The following is an 18,317-nucleotide window of genomic DNA, read 5'->3' on the forward strand; positions in this document are numbered from 1 at the left end:
ATAAGTACTTTTGTGATTAATATGAAAAGAAAAGACAAGAAAAGAAAAAATCTACATATGGGCTAACCGATGTTGGATATGGTTGTATTGTATATATATATTATGACCCAGCAAAAGCTATATTATTATATTCAGTATTATTTAATTTATGATGATATCCTATATATTGATCAAACTCAAATTATTTATTGAAATATAATCTAAATATTAAATTCTATGCTGTAATTTATCAAGTACAAAATTATAATTTAAGAGAGAGAGAGAGAGAGAGAGAGAGAGAGAGAGAGAGAGAGAAAAAGATGTGGGCTTTTGCATGTGCAGGTTGAGTTGCCATCTTGGGCTCCACATTGGTGGGCCCAATCTTAAGGAGTTCACGTGCAGGCGGCCCAGAGACCATGCGGTGTGGGCTCTCCCTGTCGCCCACCTTAAAAGTGTGGTCCATTCCCCACTCAATCAAATGCTATGTTTGTCCACTTACTCTAAACCCCACTATATATCTATCAATATAAATGCTCATAATCCAAGTTTATGATTTATTATTATTTTTATTTGAAAACTATTTGGATAATTAATTTCAATAACATAATTATTACTTCATTTTTGTCAATGGAGCCTTAACAGCAGTTAACTCTCTCCCTATATAAAAATAATAAGTTGTGATGTGAATACTTAAACTTAACTTTTGCTTATAGATAAATATTTATATTTAATTTTTTAGGATAATAATACTAAAGTTATAATTTTAGAATTTTCATAAGGTACCTGACTCTTAAGTGTTAAATTATAATCCACGTTTTATTTTTTTATTGATGTATTTAAATTAATTTTAAAACAACTTGGATTTGTCATATGGTCATTGACTTGACACTTAAGGTACTACAAACGTTTCAAAAATATAACTTAATTATTATTATCGTCAAAAATTAAATTTAAGCATTAATCTACAGCCAAAAAATAAATTTAAGTACTTATATAACAAATTACTCTATAAATATATTATAGTGTGTGTTTTTATTTGGTTTTTTTTTTATTAAAATGCATATGTATATTTCTTATTATGTGTGTTTTAGTATTCTATTTTGAAATTGTTTATATTTAGTTAGGGCTGAACATCGGGCGGGTTTACCGGGTTTCGGGTTGGCGGGTTTCGGGTTCACGGGTTTCGGGTTCAAAAAATTGAAACCGAACCCGGACCCGAATAGGGCATGGGTTGGCGGGTTGGCGGGTTGGCGGGTCACGGGTTGACGGGTTTCGGTTGGTCGGGTTTAGCGGGTTGGCGGGTTGACCCGGTCAACTCGGTCTACTCTTTAAAAAAAATTAATTTTTTATTCAAATAATTATTTTTTTTATTTTTTTATTTATTAAATTAAGCATATATAATATAACAATTTGTTCATAGTATCTATTATTGAAGAAAAAAATACATAATCAATCCAACCAACAAACAAACAACCTATTTATCAAAGATTCAAATCAAACTTCATATTCATGTTCATGAATCATGATAAAAGTGAAAACTAAAATATTTCAAAATACATCCATATCCAATATCCATAGTCCATAAAAATCTAAAGTCCATATTATATATATATATATAAAGAGTAATAAAAGAAATATATGTATAATATATTTAGAAACCGGGTTGGCGGGCGGGTTCACGGGTTCAACCCGAAACCCGGTACTCCTAAAATCTCAACCCGCCAACCCACCCGAAGGGTACCGGGTTGAACCCAACCCGCCCGAAACTTTTTTAAATTTTTTTTTTTGCGGGTTCACTAGTTCGGGTTCGGGCGGGTTGCTCGGGTTCGGGTCAAACCCGTTCAAAATGTTCAGCCCTATATTTAGTACCTTAAACGTAAATGTGATGAATATGATTAAACAACCTTTAATTATATGAGTTTTAAATTCAAGTATAACTAAAATCAATTTAGTAAAATTAATAAAAAATTAAGTACAAAGTACCAATTATATACAATTTCAAAATATAATTATATAGAATTATCCAAAATGAAAGTACTAAAATTTGTGTTTTGATTAAAAAAATACAACCTAACAAATGAATATATTCTATTTTTCATATGCCTAATTTTTAATGCTTTTTATGACAAGTTTTTTTGAATAAAAGATAATGTTAACACTAAAAAACATTTGTAAAAATATGTTTGTACAATGCTTAAAAATCCCAGAAGGAAAACCTAAATGTAAAGTAAGTAATAAGAAGAAGTCATTGAAGAAATAGTGTAGTGTAGATATTTTTCAATTAAAGTAGAATAAATATCATTTGTTATTTTGTACTTTTGTAAATAATGTACTGATTATGAGATTATGATATGATGCAAAAGTTTTTATTTTTCCTTTTTTCAAAAAAGAAAGTCCAAACAATGACTAACTTTTTGAAGTGAATCAAGTATTTTTGTAGTTTATAAAAACGTGATTTATGCTTAGATATATAAATATATATAGAATATTTTTTCATGGGTATTATAAATAACTACTAAGCTATTATGAATGAATTAAAAAAAAAAAAAAAAAAAAAGCTATTATGAATGAATATAAATAAAATGATAAAAATGTCAAGTTTATTATGGAAAACACACTTAAAAAGTTACAGATTCACATTTAAAACCTCATAAAATTGCTATTCAAATAATGCCAAAAATTATAGAAATTTTTATAGACTAAAAATTTGATAAAAAGTACAAAAAAAAAAATACTTTAACACGATTTTTTTTTTATTTTAATCTTTTGAACCTTTTATTTACAAAATTATCTTTTTAATAAAACAATAAACCTTTTTTTTTTATAGTTTATTTATAATTATATTATAATTGTTTTTTTATTTATTTATAGTTAATTTATAATTGTCTTGAGGTTGATTTCTTATTTTTTTTAGTTGTTTTCTTACTTTTCTTAGCAAAAAAATATATTTTTGTGATTTTAAAACTTTTAAAAAAAATTTATAAAAAATTTAAGTTGTAAAATTGTAAATAAAATACAAAATCAAAGTATTTTTGAAAATTTCCCAAAATAATATTAATTTGGTATTTTTTTTTTAATTAAAAAAACTCATTATGTATGGAAACACCAAAAATGAAAAAGGAAAAAATAAATAACAATATAGAAAATTGAGAAAGAAAGAAAAAACTTAATAACAATAAAGAATTTTAAATATCCTTAAAACTGAAAAATTAGGAATATCATATGTTATTTTTATTATTATTTATAAGGATTATTTTAGAATTTTCTTAGAGATAACTTGAAGAACACCCTTTTTTTTGTGTAAGTTAACTAAAATGACCTGCAAATTATATTCATTTACATTTTACTTACTTTTATAAGGAAATTACCCAATATTCCCTCACATATACCACAATTGATATACACATTATTTCTTCTATATATATTCTATTAAACAAAATTTACATAGTATACTGACTTTTGTTATTTTTTATAAAAATACTGCCACACGGTAGAATTTACTTTTTTAATGTGTATTTTTGTAAGTTTTATATTGTAGTATACTGTATTTATTTTTTGTTTTTTTATTTATTTTAATGTTATTTTACGGTTGTTTTTGATATTTTTTTTTGTATAATTAACTTGAAGATAATTTCTAACACGAATAAATACAAAAAATATAATTAATTTTGTCATAATAGTTTTATTTTGCCAAAAAAAAATCAATTTAAGGTACCATTTAGTATTATTTAAAAAAATATAATATCTAATTTATTATTTAACAAAATAGAGAATCCAATCGATAAGTTTGATAAAATACAAACAAAATCTAAAATGATATTAACTCTACATTTCTCTTGCAGGCTTTACAGTTAGTTTTATAATTGGGCTCATGAATAATTAGTGAAATAGTGGGGTTAATTTCATAAATACAATAAACATTGTAAATGATGAATCGTGTCAATCAAATTGCAACTACACATTCATTCAAAAAAAAAAAATAAACCTTATAGCATTTCAAAAAATAAAATCAAATAAAATAAACCTTATAAATCAATTAAATCTTCCTTACCAAAAATAAAAAATAAAAAAAAAATCAATTAAATCTTACAAATTATTAAATGTATAGTACATCTATTAATACCACATATAGTAACCTAAAGATTTTTTTTCTGGGCTCCCAATAAATTTTTGTATGGACTTTCAAAATGCCTTTGACATATTTTGACCAAAATTCACAATAATTATTTTAGAAGTCATGTTTGGTCCCTTTCAAATAAATAATAATAATCAATGTTTGGAAAGGAGTAGCTAGAACAAAATTACATGGAATATGGCTTTTTAGTTTCTATAAATTTGATAAATATGTGAGTTTTTAACGTTTACGTTTTTATAGTTTTTTTTTACATTTTTTTATATTTTATTTTTTAAAAAATTATAGTATACCACATTAATTTTTAAAATAATGCTGAGGAAGAGTATTTAATTTCTCATCTTCCTTTGTTACTTCTAGATTGGGTTGTAAACTCATCAAATATTTGAATGGACCTTTTAGAGTACATAAATAGATGGGGTAAGTTGAAAAATACCACTTTTATTAAGCAATTAATCAAATTTACCTCAAATTTTATATTTATTTGAAACATACCTCTTTTTATATGTATTGTACTCAAAATACCCTGACATAAGAGAGTTACATGGAGAGTATCTTGAAGTGACAGGGGCAAAATTGGTACAATATTTAAAAAAAGAGGTAAAAATAATAGACTTTAAAAAAGAAGGTAAAAATAAAATAAGACAATATAAAAAGGGTATAGAGTGTAATTTCCTCTAAATTAAATAGATGATATTTATGGGCCCAAACATAAACTTGGCCCAAAACTTGCAAACTAAATTCAGTTATTTGGCAAACCTGAAAAATGAAGAGATTGGTTTAAGATTTCAATACTCTTTCTCTGCTTTTTAATTTTTAAAAAACTACTTTTTCCATATAAATTAAATTTCCTCTTTTTTTTTTCTTAATCTAGATATGGTATTTTGTTTTCTACTAATATTGTTTAGGATTATTTCATAAATACACAAAAACAACAAAAAAATTACAAAAATACAATTTCACGGAATTTTAAATATTTTTTACAATTTTTTTTTATTTTATTTACAGAAAATACGATCTTTTTATATTGTACTCTTGTTAATTTATTGTTATTTGTATGCTATTTTTTGTTGTTGTTTTGATGTTATTTAAATATTATTTTCATGTTGCTTTTATGTAGTTTTGATATTATTTTCGTGTTATTTTTATTGAAAACATGTAAAAAAATTCTGTAAACGTAAAAATATAATTTTTTTTTTTTACAAAAAATGATATCTTATGTAGTTATTCTATACTGTTTGGTAGCCTGATTATCTTTTGTGTATCAGAATTATTATTGCATCTGCTGCCATTTGATTAATGAAATTTTTCTAATTTGTGGTTCTTCCTTGAGATTTGCATGTGGTATTTTTGGAAGATTATTTACCTAAATAATAATAATAATAATCAAACTTGGTACACCTTTAAACTATCTATTAACTTGGTCATCAAAATTCATTAAATCACATACAAGAATCAACCCAAAAGAAATTGACAAGTAATATATATAACACTTGGCACTCTTTTTTCTAACATGTAAAGCTAATACAAAAACTTTGATAATATACTTACTTTGTTCTATTACTCTTTGATATTGAGATGATCTTGATTTAAAGCCTTAAACTTGTTCTATTACTTAGTCAACTCAACCATGACTAGTTTAAAAAAAAACACTAGCAAAATCCCAAAATAAAATTAAAATTTAAAAAAGAAAAAAAAAACCTACATACTTAAACTCAAAGAATCCTCTAAAATTTGATCAGTTGGAACATCATAACCATAAACCATAGAGTAGTCATCCAACTCATCAGAAGTAAATTTTGGAATCCTCCAACTTCTTACAACTTCAGAATCATGGCCATTGGTTAATAGCTCCAACACCTACAATATTAGAAAATGTATATGTCAATTTTTTATGTAGGACCCGATACTTAATTACACCAATAGTTTTATAAAATTTGGAAAAGTGCTAGACACTTACTGATGTCTTTTAGCATTTCTCGAAAGAAATGAAAGAAAATCTCGAATATGGAATACTATAGGGGTTGTTTGTTTAGTTCGGTGGGAAAATAAATGTTGAATCTTTTTCATGTTTACCTCAATTTTTAAGGTGAAAATTTTTCGATGTTTTGTGGGACGCACATGTTTTTTAGTGGGTAATAAATTTCTATTTGAATTCCCTTTCCACTCACATCCAACTACTCAAAACAAACGCCCTAGAAATAAAACTCGAAAAACAAAACTATTCGATTTTTAAACGTTCATCCAAAACCCTAAATTCACATCGAGTTAGTACAAAATCAATGATATAATTTCGCTAATTTTAAACTTTCGTGTTGTTAGTTTAGCAAATTACTCGTACCTCGTTCATCGATGGACGCCAAATCGAGGATTGCCTTACGCAATAAGAAGCAGTGAGGACTAGTCTATGGAGTTGCTCAGAGTCATATTTACCTTCCATCATTGGATCAGCTAGACTAGCAATATCTCCTGATTCCATTAAAGGTTTTGCCTACACAAAACAATGTCACAACACAATTTAATTTAAATGTAACCAAATAGTGTTATAATAAAGTTCATAGGTAAAAATAAAAAATGTTGGTACCCAAATAAGAAGATTTCTTCTAGAAGAATCGACAGGTCTACGACCAGTTACAATCTCCATAAGAAGAACTCCAAAAGCAAAAACATCAGTTTTCTCATCAACAATTCCATGCATAAAATATTCTGGTGCTAAGTAACCAAATGTGCCTTCAATTGGGATCACAGCATGGTGAGTCCACTTGTTTGGTAACCATTTTGCTAGTCCAAAATCAGTAATCTGTATTAACAATGTAAATTTTTTAAAAAATGAATAGATATTTAGAAATTTATTGTACTATTTTTTTTGGTTCTTTGTTTTGGTACCTGTGGTTCATAATCTGGTCCAAGGAGAACATTTGAAGCTTTTATGTCGCGGTGTATGATCCGGTGCTTGCAACACTTGTGAAGATAGTGTAGACCTCTCGCCACACCAATGGCGATTTTGTATCTAATTGGCCAATCAAGAGTGGTTTCTTCGTTACCTGAGAACCGTTTTTGAAGATAGTAAGCTAAATTTGTTGCACTTTTTCTTTAATAAAATCACACTAAATATAATATTTATTAAATTACTAAAATTCTATCATAGCTTTATAGCTTGATAGTTGCTAAGTGTAATGATGGACACACTTTCTTTAAGTTGTCACAATGGAAATAATATGGTTTATTTTTTGAATTATGATTTTGAAGAATGCCATTTTCATACAAAAAAGACTAAAAAGTAAAAACCTAATATTAAAAAAAAAGTGAAAATTACACATTTTGACGGATTTTTTATACAATTTGTGTAAAAATATTACTTTTTTTAATATAGTTATTATATGGTATGTTTTTCTTTTTAAAAAAATATGGAAATAACATTATAAGGTAATTTGTTACCCTATAAGGAGGTAACTGGTTACACCATGCTTAACTAGTTACTCTAAACTATTTTTCCCATCATTTTTTGAATTTTTCTCACAAAATAAATTTTTGAAAAAAATAATTATATTTATAAACTTTATTGAAAAACCCATAAAAGTAAAACATTGAATGGGACCTTATAGTTTTCTTTAGTTTGAGCTTCAGTGTATCAACATCTAAAGATATAATATATCGTTATTAGTGTAATTTAATAGCAATGTCTACATATTTTAGTGTAAACTCAAATATGTAGGACCCGATAAACATTTGCACTAATTGCGTTACACAATGTTAACGCACTAAATAGTACCTTAAATTCAACATATTTGACCAAAATCTAAGTCTTTAACACTTTTTTGTTCTTTCTTTTGTAAAACATGTAGTTAATGAGTCTTATCCATATATTTCCTAATATTTAATTGTATTATTGTCTTACCATACAATGCAGAAGCCAAAGTTCCATTCTGTGAAAAACTGAAAATGAGATGAAGACCATTCTCAATGCAGTATCCAACTAAAGTAGCTGTATTAGGATGACAAACATGACCAATTATGCCTAATTCCATTAAAAACTCTTTCTCCTTCTTAGCATCTTTGTTGTCCTTAGCTAATCTCTTCACAGCAATGGTTTCTCCATCACAAACATCACCTCTATAAACCTCAGAGTACCCTCCTCTCCCTACTATGTTATCTGAAACCCGAAATAGTAATCCAAAAATGCCCATTAGATTATTTTGAGTTGTGAATCATCGTCGAGTTTTAGTGTAGAGAAAATCTCTTACCTGGATTGAAGTTGTTTGTGGCTTTCATGATTTCCTCATAGCTAAAACACTTTAACAAAGGCTTCTTGATTTCTTTCGTGTTGTTTCTTCTTCTCCTAAACGGCGAGCCAAGGAAAGAAAACACAAGTCTGCATGGCGAGAAACTTTGTTTTCTTTGTTTGGATTTCTTAGTAAAGTTTGGTGTCACAGAAGTTGAGTATGTTATGCTTGAATCTCCACAACTTAGTGTCTCATCTTCTGTGCTTTGATACTCAACTTCGATTTCATCTAAAACAGTTCTCGGCGAGCTGTTTTTGCTCTTTGATTCTGATTTTTCGGCTGGGGAGATAGCTTTGTTACTTTTGTTCCACCTTGAACTTGATCTTACAATTTCTGCTATTAAAAACAGTTATTAGTTACAAGAACTTATAAAGAAAGTCATGTCTTAAGTGGGATTTTCTTTAAGGCCGGCCCTAAGGTAAGGCGAGCAAGTTACAAAAATGATTTTCAGTATTAAAAGTTCTACAATTAACATTATATTATAATTTTGATAACGATTAAACTATTTCTATAGGGACCCCAAAATTTAATTTTGCCTTAGGCTCCACATACCTTTAAGACCGGACCTAATTTACTTGAAATAGAATTGGTTACCTTTAGAGTGAGCAGAATCCGAATCCGAACTTTGTTGTGGTGGCGGCATACATTTCCCAAATACAACAAGTGTGCATCCATTAGGTGAATTTCTAAGACAATATCTTGCAATGCTTGTAGGTCTAGATATTCAACAAACACAAAAATGTCACTAATTTGTAACCAATTAATACTACCAATGAAAAAAAGAAAGAAAAAAGACATGACATTGCTGATTTTCTCACCTATTTGATCTGTTTCTTGAGCCTCCAATAATAAGATAATCTGCTGAAACAGAATTTGCTTCCTTGATTAAACCTCTTCCTATTTTGGAGCTAAATCCAACTCTAGCCTCCAAATTAACCTGAAAAAAATGTCAAAGTCAATAATGAAACTATTACTTGAAAATTTGTAACATTTTTCCATTAAGTTGAGAAAATTTACCTGTTTGAATTGGCAGGTCTTGGCAAATTCTCCCAAAACAGATATAACAAACGCTTTAGCTCGACGAAGCCGCGATTGAAACTCTCTTGACACTTCATACTTTTTTTTATCTTTGCCAACTAAAATAGTTTAACAAAAACATAAGTAACAAGACATTCTTAAAAAAAACAAACTCATGCAATTGAGATACTAACCAAGAATATGAACAGCAACAATATCATCATTTGGATGAGCAAGAATTGTGATTGCCCATGAGAGCAAATCTTTGCTCTCATTTGGGTCCAAAGAGATGCCAATAAGTATCTTAGAAGAGGTAGAAGAAGATAACATTTTTGTTTTGAATTTTCCTAAGAAACCAAAAAGTTTCCTAAGAAAAATGTCAGTTATTTTTTTGGATTTTATGAATGAATGAATGAATGATGTTGTTAAGAAGAGACAGTGAGTATAAGAATAGATAGAAAAGGTAATGACATCATGATTGAATTTCAGTTGGAAGTGTAGTGTGTTCTCATTCCATTATTCTTGTTTAAGAAGCATTAGAAAACTTTCTACATTGGAAAAAAATATGTATATAAGAGAAACTTTCTTTTCCTTTTTCATTTTTATGTGTATAGATGTAATTAAGTGTTATGGTTGGAGGGGGTGCTTTGGGGTATAAGCAAAGGTTGTGAGTACTTATTTGATTTGTCTTGCTATAGAAGCCATAAAGAGAAAAAAGGAGTACTTCAAACTAGGAAGGGGAAAAAAAGAAGAAAAAGAAAAAGGGTTACTTTCTTTTTTTGATTTGGTGGCTATGAGCCCACTTAAAAAGAAATCATGCTCTTCTCTATCACTTCATCATGAATGAATAACTAACCACTCTCTATCATTTTAATGGATGATGAGAGAGTGAGAGAGTAAGAGAAGTTTTGTATTTTGACATATAAATGCATGGATGGTCTCTAAAATCATTATATAATGATGTGACACTAAAAATTTAAGTTGTAGGAAAAGGAAATACAACTCACACGGTTGAAAGTTCTATATTTTGATGTACATTATGCCAAGTCATATAAATATGTATTTAGATATCTTAAGCTGTGCAACCATTAAAAAAAATTATTTCAATGACAATTTTTTAGTCACAACAAAAAATTACTTATGACAAAAATATAGTATTTAGATACAAGTTGTCATTAATTTAATTTTAGTCACAATAAGTATTTGTGATAAAAAATACATTTAGTCACAACAAATTGTGATTTTTGTGAATAATACTTTTAGCCACAGGTTTTTTAATTACAACATAAAAATTATTATTTATAATTAGTCACAATTTTTTTACTTTTAATCACAAATTTTGTTGTGACTAAAAGTAAAAAAATTTTGTAGTGAACATACTGATGTAACGTATTTGACGGTTTCCAATATTATTTTATTTAATCAAAATGAGTGTAACTCGATAGTAAATGACAACAATAATAGTATGTCATCTCTTGTAGTACTTGACACTTTAAGGTTAAGTGTCCCAGTAATTTTTTTATAAAAAATTTAAAATTCGAGTTTCTTTCAAATACCTATACAACAATTAATATAATTTTTTAGTCTTCGAATATTGTAAAAAGACGGAACCCAAATTAATTTTACATTTTGATCGGTGACAAAATTAATTAGATTGTTCAAACAATTGTTGATGATTAGAAACCTTAAGTGTATAAAATGAAGCTTAAATTAAATTACATTAAATCTAGACAAAAATGGAAAACCAAAGTTCAATATGGGCATCATAAAGTGGCCAAATTCTTAAGGGCTCAAAAACTAGGCATTACATGTCAAATGCACATGGTTTACTTTACTAGATTTCATCTTGACGTAGATTAGAAATATTCTAATGCTGAGTAGAGAAGTACACTTCCTAAGCATGCATCATTAAAAATTATTATATATATATATATATATATATATTGATATAATCAATTAATAAGAGCTGCAATTATTGATATTTTATCTGCACAAACAAGTTCATGTTCATTACCTAAAACTAGGAAAGTATAACAAAGATAAAGAAACAATGAAATCAATCAAATCTAACTAACTTCCCAAAGATCAAGTCTTTTTTTATATTGCCATGATATAAAAAAGGCATCTTTTGCTTATAAAAGCTCTGGTTTTTAATTGAGGAAAGTGAATAAATTACATGTTTATTATTCTTTATACATTTATATATTTACACCAAACTTTGCAGGAGAAAAAGGGGGTTTGCTTCACATTGTGTACAAGTCCAACACATGCCCACTTTCTTTTGAAGCTTCATTGATGGTGCTGTTTTTCCACTTCATATGGTATGGAGTATGGACAAGAAGAACTAGAAAGATGTGCCTCAACATGTGACAAAGGAGGTCCCTTGTGAATCTGATAATAGAGGAGAGGAGCCGAAAATGCAATGACAAGCCAAAAGATTCGAAAAAAAGAAGTTCTTGCATTCAAGCCTACAACATAAAATTCAGGCATTTGCATCTTTCTTCTTGATATGATAAGAAAAATGTTGTGACAGCCAAACAAGTTAGTGTATAGATATAGATAAAGTTGCAACAAGTTTTGATTTTCATGAATATTGCTCGAGTAATCGGTGAAAATAGAGCTTCTTAAATGTCATTTTGTAAAATGGCATTCATTTGTTAGTTCTTGAAAAAGTAGCTTTCCGGACAAGGATGTGTATCGGAAAAGCTAGGCTCAAAATAAGGTCATTTAGCAAAGTGACATTGAACACTCCATTTCGATCAAAACACTAGGCTAAGTTTTTAAAAGAAATGTATGTTCCTAATAAAAGAAGGAGAGATGAATAAATGGGGAATGTCAGCAAAAACACATCTCTGAAACCTGTTGAAAGCCGAAGACATTAAACAGCTAACTTAGTACAAAATAACTAGCACATAAATTGCCACCGAAAGTGACAGAATTTTCTTTATAGCAAAAGTACAATAGTTTATTACACATAGCAAATGAAATACGTATTTTAGTACCTACCCCCTCCTTCTTCCACTTGACACTTTTACAGAATTTTATTTATTTACTTTTTGATATAAAAAGGAAAGCTACAACAAAGATAGAAGAATAACCTACCCAGATAAGCAAGGGTAGCTTTGAGTAATTGATACAGTTCAAAATAGTGTAGTGTTGTAAGATATTTTCTTTTTAATATGAAAGATTGGCATTAAAAAGACTAACTACAAAGCTCACTCTCTTGAATTATTTTCAAGTTCCCAATTAAACACAAACATACTTTTGTGAATCTTTATAGTAACTTCTTATACAAATTCAACCAATGTCATCATTCATATAAAGTATGTTGTTTTTTCCATCTACACAAACAAACAGTTTGCTCAATAGTAGAGAATTGTTAGTAAGGACAAATCTTTCCACATATTCTCTGAACCTTCGAGCGATCTTATCTATATTTTATTTCTTAATTATGTTTTTCTTCCAATTATGAAATGAGATAATACTTAAAGTTGATATAGAGTAAGGAAAATGTTGAAAAAAAATCCAACCCAAATTTGACCACCACTTATGGTTTCAATATGAAAATCATAAAGGCAGTCCTACATTTTGGGTTATCATTACCTTTAAATCCTAAATCATCACCAAGTTATACCAAATCGAGTACCCCTTATTACCATTTCTACAATTTACAGCGGACAACTTAGACAACGAGCACCTAATAATGAAGGAGCTTCCCTTTCATGTAAGAGCGTATTTGCTAAAACAATCTCCGGTAACATTTTGTTTTTGTTCTTAATGTGTTCATTGTTCATTGAATTTCACCAAATAAGATAAGATATTAAGATATATTCTCCAAAATAGTAAACCTATTCTAGAAACAACCGAATTGGTAAAAATATTCTTGCGCCTGCCTTCAGCCTTTCCTCGTGAATTTAAAAAGAATGACCATTTCCACCTTTTGAATTCCAGATTCCTTCTTAATTCGAAAAAGGATAGAAACACTAACTACGCATTTATGTTATTACCTTTGTTGAATTTATTTTTGTTTCTCCTTTGCTATAATCATTTAAAGCGATTCTCCCTTCCTAATCTTGAATATCACTAATAAATTTCAACATTTCCGTTCTTACATTTGCACACAATTAAGAGAGGGTGCAAGGGCGGAGATCTCAGAGCGCGTAAGAGCGGAGTCTCCAAAGTTGTTCTCTTTGCTATTTAAGAGATTGAAATAGCTACCGGTGGGCGCAGCTAATCCCAGGTACTCTCCATACCTTCTAGTAAATTTTCCAGCTAATCCCAGGTTTTCCCTATTTTGTTTGCTTAAAAATTTCTCGACTTGGTGAGGCCTTTACATACTCCTTTCCATTGTTTTCTTTTCAGAATTTTCTGATTAAATTAAGGTGTGAAATTACTTTTAAAAATGTTATTTTAGATTAAGATGGTTATACTTATAGGTGTGTATTTTCTAGAGCGAAGATTAACTATACACTTTATTGTTATTATATATCAAAGTGCCTTCATTTTAATCTGTATACAATCAACAGAACAGCAGAGACTCCAGATCTAGATTGTAAATCTTTCAAGGTAGTATTCACCATACTTTTGAGCATTTTTTTTTTCTCTAATGTTGTTTTTGTTGATTATGTAATAATATATGTTCCTGAAATGATTAAAATATACTGCTTAAGGTTCAAACCCATTTTTTTCTTATTTTCCCCAAATCTTGAATCTCCAATCTTTAAATTATTGTCATTATATTTGATGATTGTTGTTATAGTTGATTTGTTCAGCTCTTGTTACACTCTTGGATCATCATGATTATATTTCCATGGCCCTATTTTCTCTAGTCATTTGTACATGAGCAGTAAAGCACATGTATATAAGCCTAAAAGATTTAACTGTTTTATGTAAGAGATTGCTCTCTGACCATCAGCAAGAACAACAAACAAAATTCATAATTTCACAGATTTTACAGATTTTGTATTCTTATTTATTTTGTTTCATGTTTTACTCATTACAGATTTAATTAATCAGTAGGCCTATACATATATTGGTTTATGTCTTGTGTTTATTGTATTAGGCTATATCACATATCAATGTGAGGTTTTATTTTGATTGTGCATATTTTCTACCAGAAAGATATAAACAAACAAAATTTAAAAGAGACTTTAGGACTAAACCAAACCAATCAATTTTGAGATTTTTTAAAGTTTATTTTTGTTGATCTAGTTTTACAGTGACATAGGTTCAAAATGGGAAGAACAAGATTGCCCGACAAAGCTTGGAACTACTGCACAATGGTTGACGGGAAAAGCTGTCATGTCTGTTGCATTTTCTGTGGACACACCATGTGGGGAGGTGTAAGTCGTCTCAAGGAGCATCTTGCACAGAAGCGAGGAGATGTGGCAGAATGCAAAAGATGTCCAGCAAACGTGACAATGGAGATGCAGGAGCATCTAATACAGGTATCACTTGAAAAAGAGAACAAACAGAAGCGGAAGAGAGAAATGTTGGAGGACATGAGAAAGAAGAAAGGGCAATGTCACTCTTCACCACAACCACCACCACCACCACCACCTCCTCAAGGAGAGGTTGTGGAGGAGATGGATGAGAAGGAAAAAGCTTTACTCGACGAAGCTATAAAAGAGAGCCTCCAAACACACAAAATGGAAGAAATGAAAGAAAGAAATGAGGAAGCTGACTTAGCAAGGGCTTGCCTTGAGAGTGTCCAGCTATATGAGCAGGAACTGCTGATGCGTCAAAACGGTTCGAGCTCCCGTTATGACTATGATGAGACAGACTTCGACATCGACATGAACTTTTAAATTGAGATACTCTAAGTTATCATAGTTTAATTTGATCAATTTCTGCTAATAATTGAGTACTCTTATCATATGAACTTAGTTACCTTTTAATCTTTACATTCTTCTATCTTTTATGTTTCAGAACAACTTATTTTCTAATAAAAGTTCAATTTCTTTAAGCATAGGGTGGAAAAAATACATGTTTCAAGCATTCTATCACACTTATCATATCAAATCCAACATTCTTTCTTTATCAAATCCAAATCAATCCTATAAAATTCAAGACAAGCTCTTTTTATTTTAAACAAAAATTAAAATCCTAACCTGATTGTATCTGATCCTCTACATTATGCAGTAAATGGGTACTGTTGATTTTGGCTGCAACATTGAAAAATCCAACAGACAGAGTGAGAAGACATTAATAAGGCATCCAATATGAAAACAAAGACATAGCAAAAGATTTAAACTAAACTGCTCATCACTGAATTATTAAACAGATTTTTTCTAACTTTAGTTTCTTGAACACAACATTGTATCACTAAAATTAATCAAATTTCACACAACACAAAAAAGTACATTCTTACATTAACAAAGGCTTATGTGAATGTAAAGATAATCAACTCATTCATTGGGAAAAAACCCAACTAAAAAGACTTCATTTTTCCAACATGCTTGCATAGAAATGAGAAATCAAAGAGGCAAGTAAAGATACCTGATGAATTGGGCGGAGAATCCAACCGGATGAGCGGCGAAAGAGAGAGAAATTAGGGTTTAAAGGGGTTTTGAGTAATTTATGCATGTTTAAACAAATTCATGGAGACCCAATGAGAATATAGAGAAAGCTAGATTCAATTGAGATGAGATAATGAATCCGAAGAAGAAAAATGACCCAATTGAGAGGAGATGAAGATTGTTTTCAGGTATCAGATGATACCAAAAGCTCAGATACAGTCTACAAAAAGTAAGAATTTTTGTTGTATTGTAACTCTGTAACTCTCAATTTTTTTTGAAAATCAAAATTTTAGGTTTAGTAATGGAATCATTATTACATTTCGGTTTTGAAAGAGAAAGGCTAATTTAGTAAATTTGATTAATTTACGGCATAAATACTTAAATTTTATTTTTGACGAAAACACTACTAAATTATATTTTTGAAACTTCCGTAAGTATCGAGTAGGTACTTGTGGTCATTAAGTGAGTGATTATTCACGTGTCATTTTTATATTAGTAAATTAATATAATTATTGAAATGATCTCAATCATTTATTTTGATTAAGTCAAGCTCGAAGAAAAATATTATTTCACTTATAAAAGTTATAAATTCCATATCTATATTTAGCGCTCTCACTTAATTATATTATCATATTCCCAAGATGTAAGTATTCGACCGACCAAACTGTAACAAACAACTCTAAGAACATAGATAATACATATAAGCAGAACCTAACTATCTCAGGATTAAGATTTATTGACCTAAGATCAACTAACTGATATTGACGTAGATAAATATAACAATAAGTTTATGATATCTTATCCAAGTTCAATATCGGTCAAATCTGATGTATACTCCATACATCCGATACTAGCATACTTTGCCAATGTCCTGGAAAGGGCATAACACTTATCCAAGGTGTAAGTATACTCTATCGTTGATTATCATATCAGTCTAAACTCAGTGTACTGACAAATCATGAGACTTAAAACTTTGACACATATAACCATGATTATATTCCACTGTATTGACAACACTATAATCATAAATAACTATATATTCTGGATTTAATAAAATTTATACATTAAACATATAATCATGAAATAAATTATTTAAACACTGCAACATAAAATAATTTCTGATCTCTTATTAATTAGTAAATTTGATTATATTAAAAATAGATTTTATTTAGGGCATAAAACCCAACAGCCACTGCATCTATTATCTATTTGACATAGATTTATGTGTTATGCTCACACGTCTATTTACAATAAGGCCTTAGATTTGTTTATCTCAATTTTGATCACCGAGTCTAACCTAATTATGCCTTAAGCACATAGTTCTTAATATCAGCATATACAACACATAATTGCAGTCATATTCACTTAAATTCTAGAGTAATAATCCTAGATCACATAGTCGTTAAATTTTAGGTAATAACCCTAAACTCGTTTTCCCGCATAGCATATACAAAATAATATACATGAGCGCCAATGCATTAATATGCACGTGCTAGTTTACTGTCTTATCTGGTAATCTAAGTATGTGGAGATTCCAAATCTCCGGGTGTTCCTAAGCAAGCGTCGGTAATCCTAGTCACACATTCTTGGGATTTCACAAATAGGGTTGATCCCAATTTTATTTTCACACATGAACATAATTTTAACTCCAAATATAGATTAACACATAGAGCCCAAAATGAATTTTCCAACGATATCAAGAACGTCCAAAACGGAGTTTGGAATAAAAAATTATGGCAAAAATAGAAAAAAAAAATGAAAAAATCGGGAAAACAGGGACCCTTGTAGCGGCAACCTCAGGCCCTCGTCGCGGCGAGCCCTGCTGTGGCCGCTGCGATAGTCCCAAAAATCCCTAACTTTTCAAACCTTCGATATTACCTTAAATTCATACCAAAAACCAAACTTAATCCAAAATTTGCTCTTCACAAAACCAACCTATCATGGGTGATCAATTGAGCTCCACAAAAAGCTCAAAACAACAAATTTACAAATACACAAAGCATGCTATAAAGGAATCAACATAGAACAATAATCTTCAAACTTTGGTACCCAAAAATTCAACATCAATAATTCACTCCAAAGCCTCCCAAAACAATCTAGATGATTCAACCAAGAACACAATAGGATAACATTACCAAAACCATCACAATTTACCTAAATTACAACAACATGCAACCACAAATTCAAGAGCACCTAAAACACCATTAACAAGCTCAAAATCCAGAAAATTCAAGCAAGAAAAAAAGATCAAAATAGTACCTAATGCTCTCCAAGTTCCAAGCAAGAGAACCCACACAATTTCCACACCAAATTCAAACTTTTTCTTCCACAAATGGATTTTGAAATCACCAAATTGAGAGAGAGAGAGAGAGAGAGAGAGAGAGAGAG

The 18,317-nt window shown here is 29.3% G+C and overlaps 2 protein-coding genes and 1 long non-coding RNA gene across 6 annotated transcripts; 1 reads left to right on the top strand and 2 right to left on the bottom strand.

Moving 5' to 3' along the window:
- Nucleotides 1-5,497: 5,497 nt before the first annotated feature.
- LOC115725558 (probable receptor-like serine/threonine-protein kinase At5g57670) lies at nucleotides 5,498-10,522 on the bottom strand. The gene is made up of 10 exons (XM_030655120.2): nucleotides 9,606-10,522; nucleotides 9,412-9,530; nucleotides 9,213-9,331; nucleotides 8,989-9,110; nucleotides 8,356-8,727; nucleotides 8,010-8,264; nucleotides 6,998-7,155; nucleotides 6,696-6,911; nucleotides 6,453-6,602; nucleotides 5,498-5,971 (listed from the first exon to the last, which is right to left on the bottom strand). Exons 1-10 carry the CDS (start codon nucleotides 9,739-9,741, stop codon nucleotides 5,813-5,815), a joined length of 1,806 nt encoding a protein of 601 aa, XP_030510980.2. The 5' UTR covers nucleotides 9,742-10,522; the 3' UTR covers nucleotides 5,498-5,812.
- Nucleotides 10,523-11,371: 849 nt separating this feature from the next.
- Nucleotides 11,372-16,356, bottom strand: LOC133028949 (uncharacterized). 2 transcript variants are annotated; one of them, XR_004013421.2, is made up of 3 exons: nucleotides 15,910-16,356; nucleotides 15,522-15,575; nucleotides 11,372-11,879 (listed from the first exon to the last, which is right to left on the bottom strand). It is a non-coding gene; the product is annotated as an uncharacterized LOC133028949 (long non-coding RNA). The 2 variants fall into 2 exon arrangements; XR_004013420.2 differs by having other exon boundaries at nucleotides 11,372-12,270.
- LOC133038720 (uncharacterized) lies at nucleotides 13,401-15,515 on the top strand. 3 transcript variants are annotated; one of them, XM_061116919.1, is made up of 3 exons: nucleotides 13,515-13,651; nucleotides 13,938-13,977; nucleotides 14,623-15,374. In XM_061116919.1, the coding sequence occupies exon 3, from the start codon at nucleotides 14,646-14,648 to the stop codon at nucleotides 15,216-15,218; it is 573 nt and encodes a 190-aa protein (XP_060972902.1). In that variant the 5' UTR covers nucleotides 13,515-13,651; nucleotides 13,938-13,977; nucleotides 14,623-14,645; the 3' UTR covers nucleotides 15,219-15,374. The 3 variants fall into 3 exon arrangements, with proteins under 3 accessions (XP_060972903.1, XP_060972902.1, XP_060972901.1); XM_061116920.1 differs by lacking the exon at nucleotides 13,938-13,977 and having other exon boundaries at nucleotides 13,401-13,651; XM_061116918.1 differs by having other exon boundaries at nucleotides 13,643-13,977; nucleotides 14,623-15,515.
- Nucleotides 16,357-18,317: the final 1,961 nt, after the last annotated feature.

The sequence above is a fragment of the Cannabis sativa genome, chromosome 6, assembly GCF_029168945.1.
Source record: "Cannabis sativa cultivar Pink pepper isolate KNU-18-1 chromosome 6, ASM2916894v1, whole genome shotgun sequence".
NCBI lineage: Eukaryota > Viridiplantae > Streptophyta > Magnoliopsida > Rosales > Cannabaceae > Cannabis > Cannabis sativa.